This window comes from Salvia hispanica, chromosome 6 (genome assembly GCF_023119035.1).
Source record: "Salvia hispanica cultivar TCC Black 2014 chromosome 6, UniMelb_Shisp_WGS_1.0, whole genome shotgun sequence".
Classification (NCBI taxonomy): domain Eukaryota; kingdom Viridiplantae; phylum Streptophyta; class Magnoliopsida; order Lamiales; family Lamiaceae; genus Salvia; species Salvia hispanica.
The window spans coordinates 31,991,718-32,015,973 of record NC_062970.1 but is presented as its reverse complement, the minus strand read 5'-3'; the positions used below and the strand labels follow the sequence as shown (position 1 = coordinate 32,015,973).

The 24,256-nt window shown below is 34.7% G+C and overlaps 4 protein-coding genes across 4 annotated transcripts; 1 reads left to right on the top strand and 3 right to left on the bottom strand.

The window, feature by feature from the left end:
- Nucleotides 1-3,818: 3,818 nt before the first annotated feature.
- On the bottom strand, nt 3,819-6,490 carry LOC125193518 (protein TIFY 6B-like). The gene is made up of 6 exons (XM_048091332.1): nt 6,077-6,490; nt 5,631-5,809; nt 5,468-5,558; nt 5,065-5,380; nt 4,912-4,972; nt 3,819-4,816 (listed from the first exon to the last, which is right to left on the bottom strand). Exons 1-6 carry the CDS (start codon nt 6,239-6,241, stop codon nt 4,774-4,776), a joined length of 855 nt encoding a protein of 284 aa, XP_047947289.1. The 5' UTR covers nt 6,242-6,490; the 3' UTR covers nt 3,819-4,773.
- Nucleotides 6,491-9,663: 3,173 nt separating this feature from the next.
- On the top strand, nt 9,664-10,017 carry LOC125195149 (homeobox-leucine zipper protein ATHB-40-like). The gene has a single exon (XM_048093341.1). It carries the CDS (start codon nt 9,664-9,666, stop codon nt 10,015-10,017), a length of 354 nt encoding a protein of 117 aa, XP_047949298.1.
- A 6,370-nt stretch (nt 10,018-16,387) lies between these two features.
- On the bottom strand, nt 16,388-17,320 carry LOC125195148 (metalloendoproteinase 3-MMP-like). Its single transcript, XM_048093340.1, has one exon. The coding sequence runs from the start codon at nt 17,318-17,320 to the stop codon at nt 16,388-16,390; it is 933 nt and encodes a 310-aa protein (XP_047949297.1).
- A 5,577-nt stretch (nt 17,321-22,897) lies between these two features.
- Nucleotides 22,898-23,984, bottom strand: LOC125197431 (metalloendoproteinase 3-MMP-like). The gene has a single exon (XM_048096168.1). It carries the CDS (start codon nt 23,961-23,963, stop codon nt 23,031-23,033), a length of 933 nt encoding a protein of 310 aa, XP_047952125.1. The 5' UTR covers nt 23,964-23,984; the 3' UTR covers nt 22,898-23,030.
- Between the last annotated feature and the right edge of the window lie 272 nt (nt 23,985-24,256).

Genomic DNA, 24,256 nt, shown 5'->3' with positions numbered 1-24,256 from the left:
CCATACGAAGAACAAATATTGAAATAATTTAGAGGATTGAAGTGAGAAATTGGTGGAAGAATATTGAAAAAATGAGATATAAATAAGCCAAAAAAATCGGAAAAAAATATATAGGAGGTTCGGGTCTGGACTGAAGGCCCTCAAACACCGGGCCAGGACGCAATAGGGCACGGCCCCGGAGGCTCCAACGTCGAGCCGAGCCGCAACGGGGCACAGCTCCGGGCGGCTCCTCTGTCACCAGGCGCGGCTCAGGCCGCGAAACGCCTCCCTCCAACACGCAGATCGCAGGCCGGGACTCAGGTGCGGTCCGGCCCGCCTATGTTAGTGATGCTCTAATGGTACTAAACATTATAAAATATTAGAAAAACTAAGCCTAGTTGTTAGTGAATAAGTATTTTACATAATAGCCCTTTCCCTTGAAAATTCTATGTTTCCAATTTAATGTCCGACTCTTTAATCTTCCACCATTTCTTCAATTCAAACTAATTATTCGGACCAAATTCTATAATGATGATTTATAGATTCAGATATAATTTAAACGATTAATAATAGTCATAATGTTAATAATAATAGTGATATTAACAACATTTTACTATTATCATTAGATTATATCACACCTTTAAATTATTAATTTATAAAATATAATGAGATTATTAAACTTTTATTCCCTTCGTCCCACTTTAAGTGAAACATTTTCAATTGGACACGATATTTTATGCATTGCTATTTTGTGAGTAGAGTAAAGAGAGTAAAGTAAGAAAAAGAGAAAAAATAGAGAGGGATATATTTTCATATTTGAAAATGTGTCATTTAGAGTAAGACATCCTAAAAAAGAAAATTTGTCACTTAGAGTCGATATATTTAAATATTATATAAATATTTGTAACTATATAATAATAATAATTATTTATTCATCTTTTTGATATTGTCGTATTATAAACTTTATTACAGTTTCATAACATTATTTTTAAAATTATCATTAACTTTGTATTTCACTTTATACTATCACTATATTTATATTATATTGTATTAGTATTGTTATTTAATTATTACACTACACTATATATATAGCGTGTAGAGTAAAAATAATTTAAATATTTCATTATAGAAAGAGTGATCAATTGTTAACTAATTAACAATCCCAAACTAGGACTAAATTTTAGCCATTAGATTAAAAGATCCAGTGGTTGAAATAATGTCACATAGATTATATTTTTAATTAAGAAAATTAATAAATAAAATTAGAGGATATTAATGTCAATTCTCTCTCATTAAAATCATCTTAAAACTTTAAATTTACGTAACTCTTTTGATTTTAATTATTTTTTCACAAAAAATATATCAAATTAAAGATAATTTTATAAGGATTCCAACGAGATCTCAATTGCATATGTTTCGACGACGTTCGGATGATGAAATTTGATATTTTTTATTTTAGTTTTCGTAAATGTTGATAACCAGATTTTCATCAACAAATACATCAAAAAATCTCAATAAAACCATGTAAAAATCTCAATAAATATGTGTTGATATTTTCTTGTACTAGCGTTGATATTCTTATGTCATATTATTCATATTTTCTTGTATTAGTGTTGATATTCTTATGTTATATTGTTGATATTTGTAATACACTGTGTTGATATAAAAAAACATTCATGAAAAATTATCATATGATAACATAATGATGATATTACCCATTTGTTGATATTTTGTCTACTATTTAATGAGATTCGTAAGATTTAATCTCATCCACTCATTTTAAAATCTATCTAAGAATGAAGATTTAGTCTTGATTTTAAATTAGAGTGCTATAAGCATTAGAATAGGACCCAGTATATTTACTTAATATTGTTCATTGTTATTATAAAAATCTGAGAAAAGAAGAAAAGAAGTATGCGTATATCTTACAGAAAGCTAACTAAAATATTTGTTAATGAATTAAGACAAAAGGTGAAATAGTCATGGAAATTTTGATACTATCCAATTGCATTAAATTTGATAGAAATGAGCTCTGTTTCACTTTTATGTTATGATATGATTACAACTTCTGATAATTAATAACAAAGTTTATAGAATTAGTGAGAAATTTAAAAAAAAAATACCGTTACATTAAAATATGAATATAATCTATATCTATATAAGTATAAAAACAACAATTAATAGATTTAAATAATGATTTAGATTAATTTAATTTAAAAAAATAAACATAACTTGGAAATAATTGAATAGATATTTATAAATTAAGAAATAATTTAAGTTCAAAGTGTTAATTATTTTGAATTTATGTTGCGTAATTTATTGTCGATAAAGTTAAAATAAGCTACAGAATAATCTATCAAACAAGTGAAATGAAACCCAAAAAAAACTAGGGTTCACTTTTGGGCCTATCAACTGAGAAAAATAACCTAGTGAAATGAAATGAGAGAAATAAGCCCACACCTGTTTCTTGAGTCCACTTTTGATGAGCCCATTTCATCTTTTCTTGAATCAATAAACCACCTTTTACAGCACAGATGCTGCAAGATCTTCATCTGCCTAACCCACTAATTATCCTAGAAATTAATAAAAAAATATTGAGAAAAGTTAAGTAAAGAGTGAAAAGAACTGGCGAAGCAGCGATGGCCACGGTGGGGATGGAGCAACGGCGATAGTACCACTCTTGTTGGATTGCTCCCATTTTGGACCAGATTAATTATTTGGGCTGAAAGCAAAAGACTTGGCCCAGCAATTTAAATTAATGATATGGGAATCAACGTAAGGTTTAGGCCAAGGGAAAACAAACAAATTTTTTCGATTAAGCTGGGCAAAATAAATTAGTTCTTGGATTGACTAATTAATTTTCATTTTATCAAGTAAAAGAATTCAGAATTTTTCGTAGGATGCATTATGCATTTTATTTAAGTTTAATGATTTCTTAAAGTTTATAAACTCTCCAAAATACTAATATACTCAAGATACATTAGTTGTAAAATTATATCCTAAAAATAGAACTAAATTAAAGAGAGTATATAATTTATGTATATTTACTTTTTTTTCTTATGACTATTAGGGCGTGTTCATTTTGGAAGTATTGGGCAATTCTTGGCCAATTGGGAGAACTATGATTGTTCACTTTCCACTAATTAATTAGACTAAGCCTTAGAATTCGAGAGAGGATCGTCCTGTTCATACGAAATGAACGAGAATTGAAATCTTGGACAATAGGCAAGATTTGTTTAGTTTTTCCACCAAGAATAGGAGTTAATTTTCCACATTTGCCCAGACCTTCCACCTCATTACCTTCTCTCTCACTCTTTTGGAGGTTAATTTTGTTATTTTCCTTTTTGATTAGTCAAACTTTGAATTTAGGGCTATTTTTTTCCATATATATATGTGGGATATAGTGTATCAATTCTTGAAAGAATTCAATTCTAGGAGATTGTAGAATTGGAAATCTTATAGGGTGAATACACCCTTATACTAATTAATATTCCAACTTACAATTTCTTGCCAAATTTATACATGTACATAAAGACCTCTACAATTGGTAGTTTTATCCAGCGAACAATGGAGGATGCTGGCAGATCGGTTGCAGGTTGCGAAAATCATGGATTCTATCTAGATGCGTTCACGATTCTGGATACAGCAGTTCCTGTAATTGGACCGTGAAGAAATGGACCGAACCATGATGGTTGTATGCTAGTTTTGACGGTTCTGGTCTGGTGTTGGTTAAACAGATTATAAATTTAAACCATTGAAAATCAATAATCCATATTTAAAGTTGGGCTCATGAATTGTGAAAAAATATACAAGGTGGTTCTGTTTTTTTTTCAAGCATGTACGGAAATGAAATTTTCATTACACTGCTACAAACAAGAGTAAAAATTATAGGTATGCTACGTTTTGTACAGTGTAGTTAAGAAAGGGCTAAATTCTATAAATAGTGCATTCTGGAAATCGGCTTCCACCGATAGGGGTTTTTTTTTGAATTTCTGTAAATAGGTGTTGCGCATTCTAAGAATGCGTATTTCAAATACGCATTCTTAGAATGCGCAACTAAGCTGAATTCGGCAGTCAACCAGAAAAGTCAAAATTCAAACTAAATACGCATTCTTAGAATGCATATCTCACTTGAATTAAATTGGGGCAAATCGGCCAGAACAGAACGCACAACAGACACGCTGCTTCTTCGATTCTGCTGCTTCTTCGCCGCCGCCGCCGCTCCCGTCGACCTGCCGCCGCCGCCGACGTTCTCCCCCCCCCCACGGTATGTATACCTCTGCCCGATTCTTGGAAGGGATTCGTGGGTAAGGAGGCTGGAGTTCGCGCAGAGGGCAGAATGCTTCTGCCCGATTCTGTTTTGGACGAACTTTATGAAGGGGAGATACGCATTCTAAGAATGCGTATTTAGTTTGAATTTTGACTTTTCTGGTTGACTGCCGAATTCAGCTTAGTTGCGCATTCCACGAATGCGTATTTGAAATACGCATTCTTAGAATGCGTATTTCAAATCACCCATTTCCAGAAACAAAAAAAAAACCTACCTATTGGTGGAACGATTATTGTAGAAGACCCCATTTATAGAATTTAGCCGTTAAGAAAGTGTGGCCTAAAACATTCTTAGTGTGATCGAACAAAAAGCTGTTGGATCATATATACCAACATCAAAACTGGATTGCAGCAACAACACCTACAACACAAATCAAAATCAAGTTACTACTCGTACGAATGCAGCAGCGTGTATCTGTATCTGTTCGGTTGCATGTTGCCCTTTGATCAGTTAAGTGCTTTGCATTATGGTGATTCCTTGTCACCATATGGTGCTGTGCTGATTGCCCTAAAATCGAAACACCGTCACCCGTTCAAATTCAATGTCACCATTTGAATCTTTACTCATTAGACAGTTTGACACAAAGTAGAGCAATGTTTTACCTCTCCTTGCGCTTCTCTAGAAATCGAGCCAACGATTTCCTCCTAAATTGAGGTACAGAGCCTGATCACAATGCAAAATCAGCATATTAGAGAAAGGGAGAGAAGGGAGATAGCATGAGTTGATTTGATTCATTTATAGAAACAGAAGAATACTTGACGAATTATTGAAGGATGCAGAACTGGATGCTGGCGAACTAACTGCTCTCAATGGCTCGACTTTGTTAGACGAGACAAGAACGCTGCCTTGTTTAGAAGCATTCATGTCACTGATAGCACCAGCCCAGCTGAGCGATTGAGAAACGCTAATAGGGGCATTTGCTGCAGGGTTAGGCCGATGCAATGCAACGCCATAGGGATGATTCACTACATAACTTTCAAGAATTGAAGGCCTAGGCGTGACTGCTTGAACGGCCGGTGAACTAGAAGCCGTGGGAGGCCCATTTCCAGCCAATAACATAATAGCCTGAGCCTATACATTTATTCATATATTAAAAATACAAAACCAGAAGAGCAAAATAAGCACAAATTCTTGCAGCTACAACATAATGTGATGTACCTTATCTGCAGAAACATTGTCGTATACACAAACTGAGCCGTTATAGAACATCGTTAGTTGGGCCGGAGCCCCTGATATCTTGGGTGAATTCCTGCATAATGGATGTAGTTTTTGTCATTTTCTTCAGAAAAAGATTTCAGGTCTATAAATGCAATAATAATACCTTAAATCTGTAGTTCCGACAACAGGGCTGCTCGAAGACAGAGGTGGGATAGCAGAAATCGGTTGTGGGCTAAGGGGCAGAAAAGATGGATGAACAGAGGCAGGTGATACCGTTACCTTCGTTGGATTGGCGGGATACGTTGTGACCGTGTACCGCACTCCTCCTTGATCAATGTTTTTCTGAGTAGTCAAAATGAATCAACAATTGAGCCTAAATGATGAAAACATGTGAAACAAAAAAATAATGAAATGAAACAAAACAAAAAAAAGATATTGGCTACCAAAGTATCTATTGAGAAATGAAACAAGGTCAATAAAATACACAAGCAAGTCTACTATTTGATATACGTCGAGCAATACATGGAGTAACTCCTGATGTAGCAGTGAAAGCGGATCGACTTATCAAATTCCATTCAATGGTTATTAGCAAAGAAAATCGAAACTAACCTGCATAACGGTAGAGTAAGAAGTGCGATCAGAGTCGATTTCTTTGGTGGTTATCGTCACCAGACCAGCAGAAGCGAGAGAGTCGAAACCCGTCTTAGCATTAGAACCATGAAAGGGCAAGAGCTGAGGATTGGCATAGCTCTTGTTTGGCAATGGCCATTCCATTGCTGCACTTACTAATGAAGCTAACAAATCTTCAAAAAAAAAACAGTATGCAAATCTCCAACAAGTATCCAATCAACCACAACTCTTTGCTAACTAATGTAATGAAATACTAACATCTTAAGCAAGAATTAGGAGCTGTCTAGATCCAGAAACTTCATGGAAAATCAAAATATTGAAATTTGTTATTATTATAACGTTAATCAGTGACAAAGTATAATATTGCGATCCCAATTAAATAAATTGAAATGCCGCCCTTCAATAGCTGTAAATCAGCTTCAAAATATTCAATTGTAAGTTTCTCATGTGCATTAAGATAACATAATTGTAGTTATCAATGTAATAAAGCGAGAAATATGGGCTTCCAAGTGGTTAATATAATATTAAATATAGCATACATGGGAATATAAAAACTTGCTTATTTTAATTTGGAATCATTTTTAGCCTTTAGGAGACTAATTTATTCTTGTCTTCTGGTGACTTCTAGGGGTGCACAACTAATTTCATAATAAAATCGATTCTTTAATACTATAAACAATGAAGAAAGCACGTTAGATTGCACAACCAACTAAAGGGAAATGAAAAGTTTCAAAGGACTGTTTTCCTTTTCTTTTTTATTACTACTCCTACTAAACAATTTAATTATTAGCAAACTACATCTTTATTAGCTCATTATTTTATATCGCATTTAGACTTCTTCTTGCAAAACGTGAACCTTCATCCACTCAACACGTATATAATTAATTTAATCCAAGAATAATCATAAACTGCAATGAAATTCATTTCACCGAAAATTGAAAATCTAATTAAGCAAGATTACTTGAAATTAACATATAAAATCAAAATCTTGAAGTTCAACCAGAAAAGATACAAGGAAGAAAAAACTGGAAGCTCACTGTAAACAACTATTTTCAGTTTTAGAAAAAATGTAAATTTCATAATTCGTTCCTGGAAAATAGGGTTGCATCTTAAATATCTGAACTTGAATAAAAATCACATTTTAGGGATCTTAATTGCAATAAGTCATGGTAGAGGTGCCTAAGCTGAATATTTTGCACCTGAACCTGAATTCTTTTATTTTCACCTTATGTTGAAACACGTATAAAATAATTGATTAAAGTTCAAGAGAAATTAATTTTATGCCATAATGAGATTAGGGATTAATTATGAAATTCAAATTCACTCTTTAGAAAATAATTAAGTTGTTTCCATTTTAAAACCCATGTCTAAGAGGTATCGCGGTATAGAGTTAGAGATCTTCAATTATTCGAATATCAATTCAAGATGCATGCCAAGCAACACAATTAGAATATTGTGAGTCAATTCAATTGATATTTTGTATAAAACCCAATCATATAAATATAATCCCCGGACAGTCTTATTTAGTTATTTTGACTTGGAAGGGTAATGGTATCCATAATCTCTCAGTCTAAATAAATGTTCTTCACATCTTAGATGGCCATAAAGAAATTTATTTTTTTAGAGGAACTCCCAATTACTCGAATATACGATCTTTGTTTAGGATAATTAATCCACTCATGACCTAAGCAATCTAAATTTATGATATACATATATATTTATAGTCGAAAGTCCTCTAAAATATATATATTCTTACTTTAAACTCGAATAATTTCTGTACATTGAACTGTTCTAAAGAAGCATCAAAAGTCAAACTTATTAGCTTGATTTAAATTACCAACCTAACATTAACATTAACAATAAAGAATACTCCAATTAATTACACTAGCAACCAACTAGATACATATAAAACAATATTATACAACTCGATCGGTTAAGAACTACTGTAGAATAAATAATGGAGGGGAATGGTAACCCTAATCTTTCAAAAACAATTAAATATTGGCTTCAATACGTCATTTCCTAAGTCATTACCTAGTTTTGTTCCAATTTGTTTATCTTTTTTAATATAGAGAAAAAAAATATTTATAAAATGTGGAAAGACATTGCATATGATGGGAAATTAATAAAATGCACTTAATCATGGTTTCACTTTTATTTAATCAAAATAGAATAAAATTTGATTACGCTTGGACGTCTACAAATTACGTTCTATACATTAATTTTCAGTTTGAATTTGATAATACATAATTAAATTCAATAATTTCTAACTAGATGATTATATATTTTATGTTTGATGTGATTATGTTGAAGTATAAATATGTAATTAATTATTGATTTATTTAAGGAGTTAAAACCTTTTTAAATTCCCTCACCCCGCCCTTTAATTTGTTCTTTTTTACACTTTGAATCTAGATTAAATAATGTATATTGAGCATGTACATTATTTTATTCCTTAATGGTTAGATCTAAATAGATTTGGAATCTTACTATCTTGATCCCGTTTTCTACTTTGAGATATCAAGCTGACACGTATAGATTGTGGCATCAAATCACGATACATAAAAGTACAAATGATTTATTGATCAATTATTGAATTTAACTTATTAAAGTTGACCAAATAGATAAATTAAATCCAATAGCATTATAAATATAATTGGGCTATTTATTAGCCCACTCACTAATATTTGCCGGTTAGATAGGCTTTCTAAGCCCATACAAAAGGCATATGTAATATATTAGTCATTCATTAGCAGATTGGCCCTTATTAAATAATAGAGGAGATTTCTTGATAAATTAAAACTCTCACCATGCTATCTTGATTGGGGTTTTTTAAAATCTAATTTTCCAGCCTAGGAAACTCTATTATACGCCATGTCAAGGGAAAAAAAATATGTAAACCCTAAATAGTTGGTTTTAAAAAGGGTTTGTGACTTATGAGTATGGCTATCTACAAAATTAAATCATCTATCCCACCAATTAAATAAAATTGCACTACAAAAATTTAGATTTATATAGTACTTGATGAGTATTAGCAAGTTTGGTCCCAAGACCTTTGAATCATGAGTTCGTTTGTTCCACCAACTAGGTCATTCTAAATTCGAAACCGTAAACATACGTATGATATTAAACACAATCCAAAATTAGTCCAGCACAAAAATGATTTATTTCAAAGTTTAAATTAAACCTATCTTGTTTGTGAAATGTGCGAAGCAAACAAAGAAATCAGAGTGAATACGTACACAACGTGTATATATATATATGAACGATGAAATATTTTATTATGTACATAAATTTTAACTTGCCCGAAAAAGTTTAATTTCATTTTAAGGTGTCAAGAAAAAGACATTGACGAAGAAACTATACTTGTATTGGCACTCAATCTTAGGACAAATCGTCGCTCCTAAATCCAAATTAACTTCATCCGTTTGTCTGCAAAAACCCTAAATGTCTCCGCGATCCCAACATCGTTTCTATAAATATGTGGAATTCATCTTATAAGGAGAATAAAAACATGTCATTGGGAAGGTTAATAAGTGTTTATCGTTAAATCATCAAATCAAGGAATGAACAGGTTCGAGCGATTTCAGATCGATGCTCTAGAGGTGGCATTTGGAGAGAGAGATCATCTGTCTAGAGAGAAAAAGGCGGAGCTAGCAAATCAGACAGGACTGGATGTGGAGCAGGTAACGAGCTGGTTTAATCGGAGGCGGAAGCGGGAGAGAGAAAGGGAGAGGAAGAGGATGTCGGAACGGAGATATTTGGAGCTGGAGGAGGCTTTGCGGGAGAGCAGAGAGAGAGAGGCGAAGCTTGAGCAAGAGGTTGAAGAGAGCAGAAGGAGAGAGAATGGACTTAGGGCTGAGATTCGGATTTTAAGAGAGGAAATTGGAGGTTGCATGGTCACACACTTCGGATTATGAATACTCCTATGAGTTTGTCATTTCTGATTGTCTGTTTAATTATATTTTCATGTCGCCTTAATAACTTACTATCATTTAGATATATTATTTTTGTATCGAAGACGAGATTAAATATGTTCGTTTTTTGTGGGTTGTATTTCGTTAAGTTAGAATTTGCATACCTAGTTTGTTCAATTCCGGTTGTTCATGTAACTTTAAGATAGATGAGCTATCTATCCTACCAAACTATTATAACACGTATTTTTTTAGTTTTTTCTTGGAACCTTTACTTTTGAATCTAAATACACAGATTTTAGTCTTTTCAGATTTTTTTTCTTGAAATTAAAATTTCTCTAAATTGAAGCTTACGTTTCCGGTGGAAGTATTAGGTTAGGTTAGCAAAAAAACAATGATGATTGAAACGAGCTCATTTTTAGATAAAATAAGATAATTTGTCTGCCAATACACGAACTTTTGAAATTTTCTACATTTCCCGAAACATTTGAGATTTTCTTGACTTTCAACTGAACTTTGATTTTTTTTTTTTTTTTTATTTTCTGGTTTATCCTCAGCCGTTGATTTTTCTCTAAAATTAGTTAATGGCCAACACTTTGTTAGAAGATTGTATGTGAGTATTGCAAGCGCTTGCGTTTTTACTTATAGAATGAGTATAACAAACACATGTGTCTCGACAACAAGATGAGTTTTCAGATTGAGCTATATGGAAATATTTTGAGAGAACTCATGTGATTATTTACTCCATGCACAAAAGAACAAAAGAATTGTTACGTACACAAATGTTAAACAAATGCAATTTTAAAAAGACAAATTAGGGAAATTCACAAAAATAATGTTAATATAATCGAAATATTCGCCGAGGGGAAAACAGAAAATTCGAAGTTCACGTATATAGATTAGAAAAAATGAAAGTAGTAAAAGTAAAAGTTCACGAGTAGATTCAAAACTTTTACTTTTGAATCTAAAGTTCATGTATATTCAACTCTCTTTCGCTCTCTATTTATTATTCCACACCCACATTTTCTCTCTCCAATTAAACATATTAATCAACAACTCCTAAAATTTCGTGCCGACTAAAAAATATGTCATTTTAGCCGAGACGGAGGGAGTAATTGTCAAAGTCCTAATATAGGAATATTATCACATAAAGAAATCCAATTTCCATATAGCATAGTACTCCCTCCGTCCCCCATTAATTAGTACCAGTTGATTTGACACGGATTGTAAGAATCTTAGTGGAAAGTGAGTAGAAAAAATTAGTAGAATATGAGTCCTACTTTTATATATTAATTTTATAATAAAATGTTAGTGAAATGAGTTAGTGGAATGTGAGGTCTATTACCAAAAATAGTAAAAAGTTAGGGTGTCAATTAGTTGGGACGAACGAAAAAGAAAATTGGTGTAAATTATTGAGGGACATGTGGAGTACTAGTATATAACTATTTTTCGTATTATATCCACTGACAAAAAAAATCTCGATCATCGAAATTAAATCAAAACAATTCTTTCTCCCTTGTCTTGATCATGACGGCCGGCTTTGACAATATTTACAAGCTTGGTCCAATAGACGAGAAGAATTATTAATGCTTTAATGTGTGTGATCATAAGCAATTTTGTTTGTAGGTTTTGCCTCTCTATTGTTGTCTTTGTTATTGACTTATCATAGACGACACTTATACTTTAATTATTAGCCATTGGATATGTAGATGGATACGACGAGAGCCTAATTAATCATTTATGCTGCTGAGTCTGTCGGCGGCAGCTGCACTGGGGCATCCACAATGGGACGCCCTAAGCGACGCCCTATGCACCGCCACTTCAGTATTTTATCCTCTTCATATTTCACCTGTAGTGGGGCGGACTATAGCCCGCCCTAAGCGACGCTCTAAGCATTTCACTATTTTGTATTTATGTTTTTATTATGTTTGCAAATGTAAATAAAAATATTAAACAAATAAAAACAACACAATTAAAGGGAAATTCTAATTTTACTTAATTAAAAAAAAAGTTACAAAATAAGAAATAAAAAAAAGCTGAAAATACAAAAAAAGGAGGCTAGTCTAAAGAAGTCCCAACTTGCGGCTGAGGCCATCGATCATCCGCTGGATGCCCTCGATTTGAGCCGGGTTGGTCGCCTGCATGAGGGCGGTGTGCGCGTCCAACAACGTCCGGTAGTCGGAGGAGGCCGCCAAATCCGCGTACGCATGGGCCGCGGTCGAAGTCGCGGACGGCGTCGAACTCGGGGTCGGCGACGGGGCTTGCTCAGGCGGTGCGACGGAGGAGGATGTGGCCTTGCCCTTGCCCTTGGCAGCCTTGACGCCAGGGGGACGCCGGGAGGACATCGGTGTGCCGGAACTCTCATCCTCGAACACCGAACTGTTGAGGTCCATCGGAGACGCGCCGCTATCGCTACTTGTATAATCATTGAAGGTGCGCTTCGACGCCCTCCTCCTCGCCGCCGTCGATTGGGGAATCACATCACCAACGAACTTTTGCTTGTCCCTCAAGAGCGCCCAGGACTGGTAGTGCTTGAAATCGCCGTGCAATGAAATGTACGACTGCATCTCTTTGTCGCGCACATCCGCGAGACTCTCGCCACTGGTCTGCTCCCTCTCGCACTTCTCGTACTCCGCCGCGAACAAATTTACCTGCTTCTTTACTTGATCCCAGTGCTTGCGGAGCTGCTCCCTGTGGCGCTTGTACGCGTTCGCCGGCTTGGCCGCGTTGTATTTCTCGGCGATGCGCTCCCAATACGCAGTCACCCTCTGGTTGTTGGCGTACACCGGATCCTCCGAACATCAATCCAACATCTCGTCAAGACGATGGATTCGGGGTCGGAGTAGTTCGTCCTGCCCGGGGCGAACTCTTCACACACCTCCGTTGTAGACAACTTCTGGGTTCGTGCCTTTGTCCGCTTCTTTTTGGTGGCGGACCCGGAAGCGGCGGCGGTGGGGGAGCGGCGGCGGCGGAGGGGCGGTGTGGAGACGGCTCCATATCGGAGAGCCCGTATGAGTCGGTGGAAAGGTCGGGATCGTACTCGGCGCTGGTGTCTAATGGCCGGTATTCGTCGGGTTCTGTACCCGGCCATCGTGCACCACCGAACATCGGACTATTCGGATAATCTCCGGAATCCATTTTGCTTGAAAATGTAGTGAATTTGATGAGTGAAGTGAGAAAAATGAAGTGAATTTGATATATATAGGTTTTGAAAATTTAATAAATAAATAAAAAAAAACTAAACCGCGTCGCATCGTCCGTGACCCATCGTCCGCCTCGTCCACAGTGGCGGACGATGCGACGGACGATGGGTATCCTCCGCGCATCGTCCCCAGACGATGTATCGGGCGCGGACGATGGGTTACCCATCGTCCGCGATGCTGCAATGGCAGACGATGTGACGGGCGATGTCGCATCGTCCGCCCCATTGCGGATGCCCTAATATTTAAAACTGTGGTTTGCGTAATGCAGTTAAATTGATTGATTATTACATGCAATAAAAAACTATCTTAATAACATATGCAAAAATGGCATTTTGTTGTGACTGTGAATTAGCTGATTATGTAAGAATTTGTACACTTTTGTAATCATTCTGATTAAAAAAGCTAATCAGTAGTTCTCAGTAATCAAACACTATTTTTGATGTGAAAACTTGAATTAGTACCACCTAACTAATTGACATGTCTTGTGATTTGAGACATTTCTCAAATCATAGTTGAAAGTGCCGTTTATGTGTCTCATTGCGCTGTTACTAATTTATTTTTATTTTTGTTGTTACAAAGAGGAATTTGTAGACCTATATGAATTATGTGTTCGTGCAATAGTCTACATGCACTGTGAATCGTCTTAGACAAGAATTAATGTTCAACAAATTAAGTTAACCTTAGTAATTCAATATTTACAAACTCATTCAATTTACTAACTAGGCTAACTCAAGAGTCCGGCTCTATTCTTTATCGTGCATTTGTCATGGCTAAATCAATTATGAACAAGATGTAAGCATCTAAATTGTTTTATTAGGCCATTATTCGACTGTTTTTTCTGTTTTGCATACGCAAGAGATGGCTTAATTTATGAGATAATAAAATTTCTAAATACAAGAAAGACAGATTAATTAGGTAGCAGGTAGCAACTAGCTTGGCCTTCACATCAAATACTCCATACAGAAGCAAAACCTGTTGTCTAATGACTGAATATGCGATTCTTGAAAAATATTCTTGTTTATTTTATTCATATCAAGTTGTAAACAATTATAGTAACAATTTTCTTTATTTACAACTTACAACACACTACACTAAATTTGAGTTTTTAGCCTATGAGTTGAGAAATAACTTCTTACTTGAATTTGTTCGACTAATATACAAATAACTCATTTGATTCTATATATTTTTTAAATCATAGTACTACTACTTTCTTGAATACGGAGTGATTCGTTGTCGATCGGAATACCAAAATCTCCGACTATCAAATTTCAAATATGATAATGAATTTATACATGATAATAAAACTTCTTTTAAGCTTACATTTGAAAACATCAAAGTCGGCTTCTCGAAGCTCAATAAGTAGTAATTAACTTAAAACTAGTATATATACAAATGCTACAGTTTGAGTGAAGTTTGATTCAACTAATTATACTCAATTTTGTCAAAGGTGGCCATATAAGAGTTATAAATAAACAAAATGAAGAGCAATCATTGAATCTTGATGATAATTCAAACAACCTTCAACTTATATAATTGGCTCCATTTGGCCCATATCTACCAACCTATAACACAAATGTATATAATATTAAGTATGTCCTGGATCATTATTATAAACATAGATTAGTATGAATTGGGCGTGTCTGTATGTGTATATATATGTCATGTTCGTCGTACCAAATTACAAGTAGGATCTTTTGTTTACCTCTACACCATTTCAAAATCTTCTTGCTCTAAATAAACTCTGCATGTGTCTCTTGATCTCGATACAACGTCGGACAATCGGTGGAGTGACTTATCTGGGCCTGGGTATGGAGTATAGCTAGCTTGTGTTAATTATATATGCAGTGAAGGCTATACTCCATATCCAGTCCTGGCTAAGTCTCTTCTGCTGCTGCTTCATCCTACTCTTTTTCTGATAACTCGTTGCCGCTACCTGTAAGTGTGTTAAAATGTCACTACCAAAAAAAAATTGTCTAAGAACAATTTTCAGTCAATTAAGGACGCTAAGTTTTATGTTCTAAATACACCACATACGATTTAAAACTGTCTTATTCAGTATTGGAGTCCTAACTAAAATTAAAAGCCAAATGAATACTATCTCAAAAAAGCAAAATATTTAAGTTCAGTGGACAATTATGCCCTTAGCTTATAGGATATTTTTCTGTGTGCCCTTAATTTCTGTTGATATTCAAAATTTTCCAACGCTAAGTAATTGCGTTTTTAATTTTGTATCCTTATAAGATAGTGTGTTGTAGTACAAGATGAATGGGGTTTTTACTCCGCCAGTGATTCTTCAAAGGCTGGGAATTGAGAGGTAAGTACTTTCTTCCTACTTTCTCTTCTAGGGTTATTAACTAAGAGAAACGATGTTCCAAATCATCTACGCCATTGCTTTTGTTCCAAGCACACCACAACCCCAGAAAGATGTCTCGCCCATCAAATTTTACGCCAATGATCGATTCGAACTCGATGTAATTTGTCGTTGTTTATGTGAATAAAACACCTTTGCATGTGTTCTTTCTGTGATTATGCTTTATCCGAATAGGCTAAACACAATATTGACATGTTTCTATGTATAGTCTTGATTGTATATCTCAATGTTCTGATCGATTTATCAATTTCAAGTTGGATTAGCATTTCTATCTAACTAGATTTTTAAATCAATCCAATCATACAAATTCTCTTTGATCAATTCAGAATTCCATATTTACTTGCTCTCAATACAAACAAACAAATAAATAAATAGGTCTGAAAATTCAGATTATCATAAAAATAATCAAATAGTATAATAAAAAAAAAACTTCAATCCACGATTTAAATAATAGAAGTACTAGATCATATTGCATGTGTCAAACTAAAATAATAGAAGTGCATTAATCGAACCAGCATATATTACAAGCCGAACCGAAATTAATATTTGGAATTGATCAGTTTCGTATGTGAAAATATTACATCCCACAAGAACAACAATTTAATGACTGATCATAGTGAAACTTTAATTTCCTATTAAAAATTCCAACGATAAAATTATTCAATTTAATTGATGGTTGAATGAGAAGAGGCATAGAAGCCAACGAGAACCTAGCATAGATTATATTAATAACATCTCAACATCGGGATATTATTTTCAAATAAAAATATAGAAATTAATATGATATTTTTAATATAATATTTCAACGATTGTACAAAGCTCTTATTCCTGCAATATCATCTGCATGTAAACCCTTCGTTAGTCCAGCTCCGATCCCTGAATACATGATTGCTGCATTAACTGAGCTATGTCCGAGCCCTAGAAGGTGACCGATCTCATGAAGCGCAACGCTTTCCAAGTCGAATGCACCTTCAACTGCTCCAATGGACCACCTCTCGTCAGCATCATAATGAAACCTTCCATTAGTTGGTGGAAATGCATGAGCTAGGGTTCCACCGCGGCCATCAAAAGGGGACCCGTCTCCATGATCACCGTTGTGGAACCCTATGACCAGATCTGCATTTTGATTGGTTTGGGCACGTGCGAAGGTGAAATGTGTGGAAGAATCCCATTTTTGGAAGGCACGTGCCACGGGCTCCATGGCATTTGGAGGGAAGTTGGGCAAGAATCTATAAGTGAGATGTGTTTTGGAAGATGGCCATCTAGGGTTTCCTTCAATGAAACTGAAGTGAGATATTGTGTGGATGTTGCTTGATCCCGGCTCGTGGTTCATGTTGCGCGGATGCATGTAGTTAGTGCCATTAACTATATCAGGTACCCCACATCGTGGGGCTTGCATTTTTGAAATCGTTTCATCATCTACGATTCCCGAGGGTTTGATGTGGTGATTTTTCTGGTAGGTTTTGATGGCTGATTCTAGGATATCATCGAAATCATCATCAGTGGCATGAGTTTTGCTTTCATATTTGAGATAACCGAATTTCTCGAGATAGGCTTTCAGCTTGTGGATCTCTTTTGTGTTGTTTCCCTTGTGACAACCTTTTAATTTATTGATGAAATCAAAAGGGGAGGAGGTTTTGTCACTTGGGTTGCTCCTTTTGGCATGGCCAATTGGAGCAAGTAGTATGAAAATGAGAAAGATGAAGGAGGTGAACTCAAAAATCTTAAAAGCCATGAATAGGTATTTGAAGAATTGTAAATGTAATGGATTTGTTTTGCGATACATGTTAATTATGCTCTACATTCTACGTATTTATAATGACTCTTGTGGGGTATATTATTCCTTTTTGTAATGACTTTGACGAGGTAATGGGGACAATTGCGGTTGCCTTCTTTTGTTTTTCATTCAATTACTATGACTTGGAATAATTGGGTGTAGAATACGTTAATTACAATTAGATAATAAATAAAGACTAGGTCATCTACAACAAATTATTCGTTCTAATAAACAAGTTTTGTATAGTCTTCTAAACAAGACTTGGTATAATTAAATTACAGCTTCAAATAGTTATATATGGATTGAACATACGTAATCAAATTAAAGGTTCGATGGTTTCAATATGATGGCTTCCTGTTGGGTTTACAAACAACACAATTTTTTTAAAAATCTTATGTTTAGAGAGTATTAACAGAATCGAACATGTTAATTAAAATGTAGGAGTAATTGTAAATTCGATCTATTTATTAGTAATTTCAAGGCAACATTATTGATAGTGAGAAACAAAGCAGCCTTTTAGGTTTCTCATTGAGATTAATAAGCAATAGTATAATCAACCTGTTGATGAAGTCTTTATTTTGAAAATTATTAACATTTGCTTCGAGATGAAAAGTTATGTCAAATATTTAACTTTGCTTAATTCAACTACCAATTTTAAAACAGTGTTCCCAGTTACTATATTAATTAACTTTATTGAGGGGTGGAAATTAGACAGATTTATGATTGTCTTTTTCCATTTAGCCGCATTAATTTAAAGAAGATTGACTCCCTCGACGACGTTGAAATTTAAAAGATTTGACTCCCTCGACGACGTTGAAATTCTACTGCTTATTTTCCAACAACTTAATTAATGTACTTCTAGGTCTAGGTATATAAGATTGCATAATTTCTCTTTTCTATGATTAAGAGTCCACAAGAAATTGTAAATAAAATATTCCTATAAGCTTTTTAGTTTTTATATCAAAGCTCGTTATAAATTAGACTTCTAATATTCCCTTCGTCCCATAAAAATATGTGCGTTTTCCATTTCGTCCGTCCCAAAAAATATGTGCATTCCATTTTTAGAAAGTTTTACTCATCAATTTAATGATTTAAGTATCACTATGTACTAACACTACTTTAACTATATTCTCTTACTCTCTCTTACTTTACCATATCATTCTTTTCTTCTCTCTTATTTTACCAATTTTTTCTTAATTCTTATGTCATATCCATTGTTCATACTTTTTATGGGGCAGAGGTGACTCATGCTAAATTTGCAATAAATATGTCACCCACAAGTGTATGGGGTATGTAGCACGTGGCAAGTTGAAATTATCGATCCTCGAAGACTAAATTCCGACTTGAGTACTACGATGCAACTTTGAACACTATCTAGACTAATAGAAGGGGTTTTTGGTTTTTCTTAACTAAGATCAAAGAACAAGTAAGCAATTAAGAGCAAATTAGGAAACTAAAGCAAATAAAGGGTAGTTTTCACTCAAATTGGAAAGGTAGGGATATGGATCCGTTGGTATGGATCACGGGTGTTCACCTAGGGATCATGCTCATATAAATGGTCTTATGTGTGGCTAGGAAGATCGGGTAAATTGGTTAGACCCCCTCTCGGGTGCACCTAACGCGTTGATCGGCCTCTAATGTCGGAGTCTCCTCCCTACACTTCGAAACCGACTCCTAAAACCTACGGACCCAAGCCCTCTCTCTAGCTATGCCTCTCTCGAGCACATACAACGCACGGAGTTGTTGGTTATTTAACAATCTAATCAAGCATCTCTCAATGACAAAAATTAGAACAAGACATATCCAATTGGTAGCTAATCAATTAGACAATGAAAAAGCACAATAACCAACAAAACCACCACAAAAGAAATAGATAAGCATAAATCAAGGTTTAACCCATTGATTCCATACAAACTTCACCAATATCCCTAATAAAGACTTAGCTACTCATAATGGAAGCTAAGACAAAGGAAAATACAAAAACATCAAAGGAAAACATAGTAGGAAAAGATAATAGAACTCCCTAAGGTAGACTTGATGTTGGGGAGAATCTTTCTTCTTCAATCTCTTGAAGATGGAAGCCTCATTGCCTTCAATCCTCTTGGATCTCTCGATTTTTCTCTCAATTTGCAGTGGGGGAAGTTAGGGTTCGAAAATGAGTGAGAACCCTTTTATACTTGGAGAGAAAAAAGGGCAAAAATGGATACTGCGTAAAAACGCCCGATCAGGCGATTTCCAATATGCAGGACGCCCGATCGGGCAATCCGAAAATATCGCGATGCCATCCAAAATGCCCGATCGGGCTTTTTGTCGGATGCGGAAAGCCCGAACGGGTTTTCTCTCTGGACTTCACTATGCTTCAAAATGCCCGATCGGGCGTTTCGTCGGATGAAATACGCCCGATCGGGCGAAGTCCCTGGAATCATCCATTTGCTCCGTTTTGCTCCGTTTTAACCTGTTTGAACTTCAAAACTCCAACAAACTCATTATTTCATCTAATTAATGTCTACATGGGTGAAAACCTATTATAAACACCTTAATTCAACAAAAACATGGGTTAAACACCTCTAAAACCATACTAAACTATGAGTTTGTCAAGAGGGAATATTTTATTTCAAATTAGACTTAATGCATTGCATGAGTTGTGCATTTATGAAGTACTCGATGTTCTCAAAGTTGCTTATCTGACCGAATTATTTTTATAACTGTCACAGCGTGCTTATTAAATTAATTTAATTATCGGATAAATGCAGACATGGGTCGATTAATGTGCTAATATCGTTAGGCAAACCAAAAGCCCATATTGAGCCCAATACAATTACTTAATCACACTTATCTAATTGTTGGACCGGTTATTTTAATAACTTTAGAGGCCCACCCAAAAAAATAGTTATAGTAGACTAGAGTTGAATAAAATTGAGTGAAATGGAGGTAGACAACGCCTTAATCAATATGGTACGAGGGTAAATCGAATGTGCTATTAGGAGCTATGTGCTTACACTCTTACACTATAAGGGCACTTTGGCCTAGCCTGCACCCTACAGATCGTGGTTTCGAGAGAAGACATGTTTTTTAACTTAGTGATAGCTTAATAAATCTTGAGACTTTAGTCGGCAACTCGGCATAACTCGTAGATTGATTAACCACAAATTGACATAGAGTTATCGTTACGTAATCAATAGGTACACCCATGTGATAGTGTTTTCCTCCAAATTAATATTTTAACATATAATTTATTTTTCTTTAGTAGTAATAGAATCATTTTCTGCTTAGTTGTCTAGATAGTGATCGAGATTAAGTCACGGTATTTAAGCTTCTACAATTTTTAGTTTATAAAATTCCATCTCTAAATAAATTTTCACCCCTATCAAACATGCCATAAAATAATGTTGACCCAACACCAAAGCCAAAACTAACATAACATCAAAATGATACATAAACCAAATCCATTACGGCAAATGGAAGATAAAACTAGTGACCAACGTCACAGACATTAGCAGTATCCAGGAACGAAGCCACTATGGGCCTGGGGGCTACTGGGCCCCCATGAATTGGTTTTATTATTATAGTTATGTTGATTTTGTGGAGAATACGGAAATTAGTTTGGGATAGGGAAAAAATAGTTCTATCATTGATGTTGTTTCTTTGAATTTCTCATATTTTTTTAATATTATTTAATTTATATGTTAAAATATTATTAAAATAATTAAGGGTATAATTAGTGAGTTAAAAATCACAATTAAAAGCTTAATTAGTTGGTCAAAATTGGGTTAAACCCGTTGACCGTTATAAATTTAACGAAATTATTAACGGATGACCAATTGTGATCCGATTTGAAATGTATAGGACCAAAAAATTCAAAAGATAATGTTTAGGACCAAAATCGTAAAATAGACATATGTTCAGTACCAATTTTGGCATTTACTCTTATACATATGCTTTTAGGGTAGTAATAAAATGCAAACTTATATATTGTACAAACTCAAAACTCCTCAACACAACTTCAACACTGTTTCAATACAATATCAACACAGTGTAAAATTTCAAGATTTTAATGCCAATACAGTATCAACACAACATCAATCATTGACTACCGTTGAAATTCTATTGACATTTTGCTGTTGATGTTTTTTTGTGATCTGTTGACATTTTTCAATGGTCCAAATCATAATTTTAAATTTGTACAATATTTAAAATTTTCATTTGATCACGTCCCTATGCTTTTAATAAACAAATTTTGTGGTTAGCGCTTAGGTCTGTGTACTTATTGGTTACTGCTCTCGAATCCTAGAGGCCACAGTTCTCATTTTTCCCTTGTTTTATTTTTCTTTCATACAATTCCTAATTTTTGTTTCCTTCTTTTAATTATACTTCAGCTTACAAAACTCATTTTTTCGTATTCCATTTTTTTCCTTGTTTTGTTTATCCTTCACCTACAATTCCCATTTTTTCCTTTCCTTTTATTTATACTTCAGCTTATAAATCCCATATTTTTCTATCCCATTTTTTCAATTTATTTTCTTACACTATATGTTCAAGAGTTTTACTCCCACGACTATTTTATTTACATCAGACTTTTAGTCTTATTTTTTAAACGGCACGAGTTTTAATACACAATTTGGTAAAGTAAGAGAGAGGTAAAGAAAAATTGGTAGAGTAAGAGAGAGGGAGAAAAAAATTGGTAAAGTAGGAGAGAGGGAGAGAAAAAATAATAAAATTAATGTTTAGTGTATTATAGGGCACACTTTAAGTTGTTAATTGTAGTGGTATAAGTAGTAAATAAATTGATGTATATGGGTGTAAAGATTTCCTAAAATAAAAAGTTTGAAAGTTGCTATTTTTAAAAAAGTACTAAAATGAAAAGAGTTGTTATTTTTAAAAAAAACAGAGGGAGTAATTTACTTGCATCTTATTTTCTAAAATTCATTGCTTCGTCACATATAGTTAGCTTTTTTATTTATACTATACTCTCAGTCATTCTCTACAAAATTTAGCCGTTTTCACAACTGTGTTGTATATCGAATTCTGAATACGATTGTCAACAAAAGCCATAATAAGTATATTGGGTACACCTTAGTCTTGTGTAATAGTAGTACTATAGTATATCTTATTTTATCATCGTGAAATCAATTTTTTAGCAGGTAGAATGAAAATCATAAATCATCTTTATTCATGTTCGACGCAATTAATTTTATGATCTTGCTCATAAAACAACAAACTAAATTACATACTCCCTCCGTCCGCGAATAGGAGTCCCGGTTGGCCATTTTCATCTGTCCGCCATTAGGAGTCCCGGTTAGACATTTTATCTTGGGAGTATAAAAAATGACCCCACTTTTCCCTTAATTTAGAAGCTGCAATTAATTTTAATCCACTTTGATTACAAATAATAATATAAATGGGTCCCACATTCCACTATCACACACTTAAATTATTACATTCAAACTTTTCTTAAAACCCGCACCCAACTCAACTGGGACTCCTATTCGCGGACGGAGGGAGTACCAAATATCATCACTTAAAAAGTCATCTCGATTTAAACAAAAACTAGATTACATTGCAAATTGTGAGAATATGGCTACAATGAGAAACATTGACATAGGGAATTTACCAGCATATTTTATTAATAAGAACATTAAGAGATGAATTATTTAACTCCGAGGTGGTTTCAGAGATTGTATAAAGCACTTATTCCTTGAATATCATCTTCATGCAAATTCTTGATCTCGCCTGCACTGATCGAGGGATACATGATTGATGCATCAATTGAGCTATGCCCGAGCCCTAGAAGGTGCCCGATTTCATGAAGTGCAACGGTTTCCAAGTCGAATGCATCCTCAACTGACCCAATCGACCACCACTCGTCCGCGTCATAATGAAACCTTCCATTAGTTGGTGCAAATGCATGAGCTATGGTTCCACCGGGGCCATCAAAAGGGGCTCCGTCTCCATGGTCATAGCGGTGGAACCCTATAACCAGGTCAGCAATTTGATAGGTTTGGACACGTGCAAAGGTGAAATGTGTGGAAGATTGCCATTTTTGGAAGGCACGTGCCACAGGGGCCATAGCCTCTATAGGAAAGTTGAACAAGAATCTATAAGTGAGATGAGTTTTAGAAGATGGCCATTTAGGGCTTCCCGGAAAGAAACTAAAGTGGGACACCATGTGGACCTTGCTTGAGCCCGACTTGTGTTTCTTGTCGCGAGGATGCATGTAGTTAGTGCCATTCACAATATCAGGCACCCCACATCGCGGGGTTGTCATTTTTGATATAGTTATAGTATCAATCCTTCCCGTAGGTTCGATACCATAATTTTCTTGATAGGTTTTGATGGCTGACTCTAGGATATCATCAAAATCATCGTCATTGGCATGAGTTTGATTGAGATATTCGAGATAGCCGAATTCCTTGAGATAGACTTTGAGTTGATGGATGCCTTTTGTGTTAACACCCTTGTGACTACCTTTTAATTGTTTGATGAAATCAAAAGGTGATGGTTTTTTGTCACGGGGGCTATTTCTCATGGCATGGCTAATAGTGGGAATGAATAGAAAAGCAAGAAAGGCAAGGGAAAGCAACTGAAAAAGCTTAAGAGCCATGTAATTAGTGAGTATGGGAGATTGTGTATGTTATGTTGTGAGTGATGCTAATGCTCTTGCTAGAGATCTATTTATACACATATAATTCGCATGGGACAAATTAATGGGAAAAAAAGTCAATCTTAATCACCTCAATGGTCTAACCTAAGCTAGCCAGGTATCTTCATTAAGGAATTCAATTAAGGTAGAATGGACTTGTAAGACTTTTAATTTTAAAATCGTGACTGCTAAATTCTAGGCTATAAGTCCGGTCTATAAAAATTACTCCGTACTTCAAGATTCCAATTTATTCT

Excerpts from the sequence above, each read along its gene's own strand:
- LOC125195148 (XM_048093340.1), bottom strand. The coding sequence starts at position 17,320 with ATGGCTTTTAAGATTTTTGAGTTCACCTCCTTCATCTTTCTCATTTTC.
- LOC125195149 (XM_048093341.1), top strand. The coding sequence starts at position 9,664 with ATGAACAGGTTCGAGCGATTTCAGATCGATGCTCTAGAGGTGGCATTT.
- LOC125193518 (XM_048091332.1), bottom strand. The coding sequence starts at position 6,241 with ATGGAATGGCCATTGCCAAACAAGAGCTATGCCAATCCTCAGCTCTTG. Across the intron at positions 4,973-5,064 it reads ATCCTTCAATAATTCGTCAA|GCTCTGTACCTCAATTTAGG; the intron begins GTATTCTTCTGT and ends CATTGTGATCAG. Across the intron at positions 4,817-4,911 it reads CTAGAGAAGCGCAAGGAGAG|GGCAATCAGCACAGCACCAT; the intron begins GTAAAACATTGC and ends TTTCGATTTTAG.
- LOC125197431 (XM_048096168.1), bottom strand. The coding sequence starts at position 23,963 with ATGGCTCTTAAGCTTTTTCAGTTGCTTTCCCTTGCCTTTCTTGCTTTT.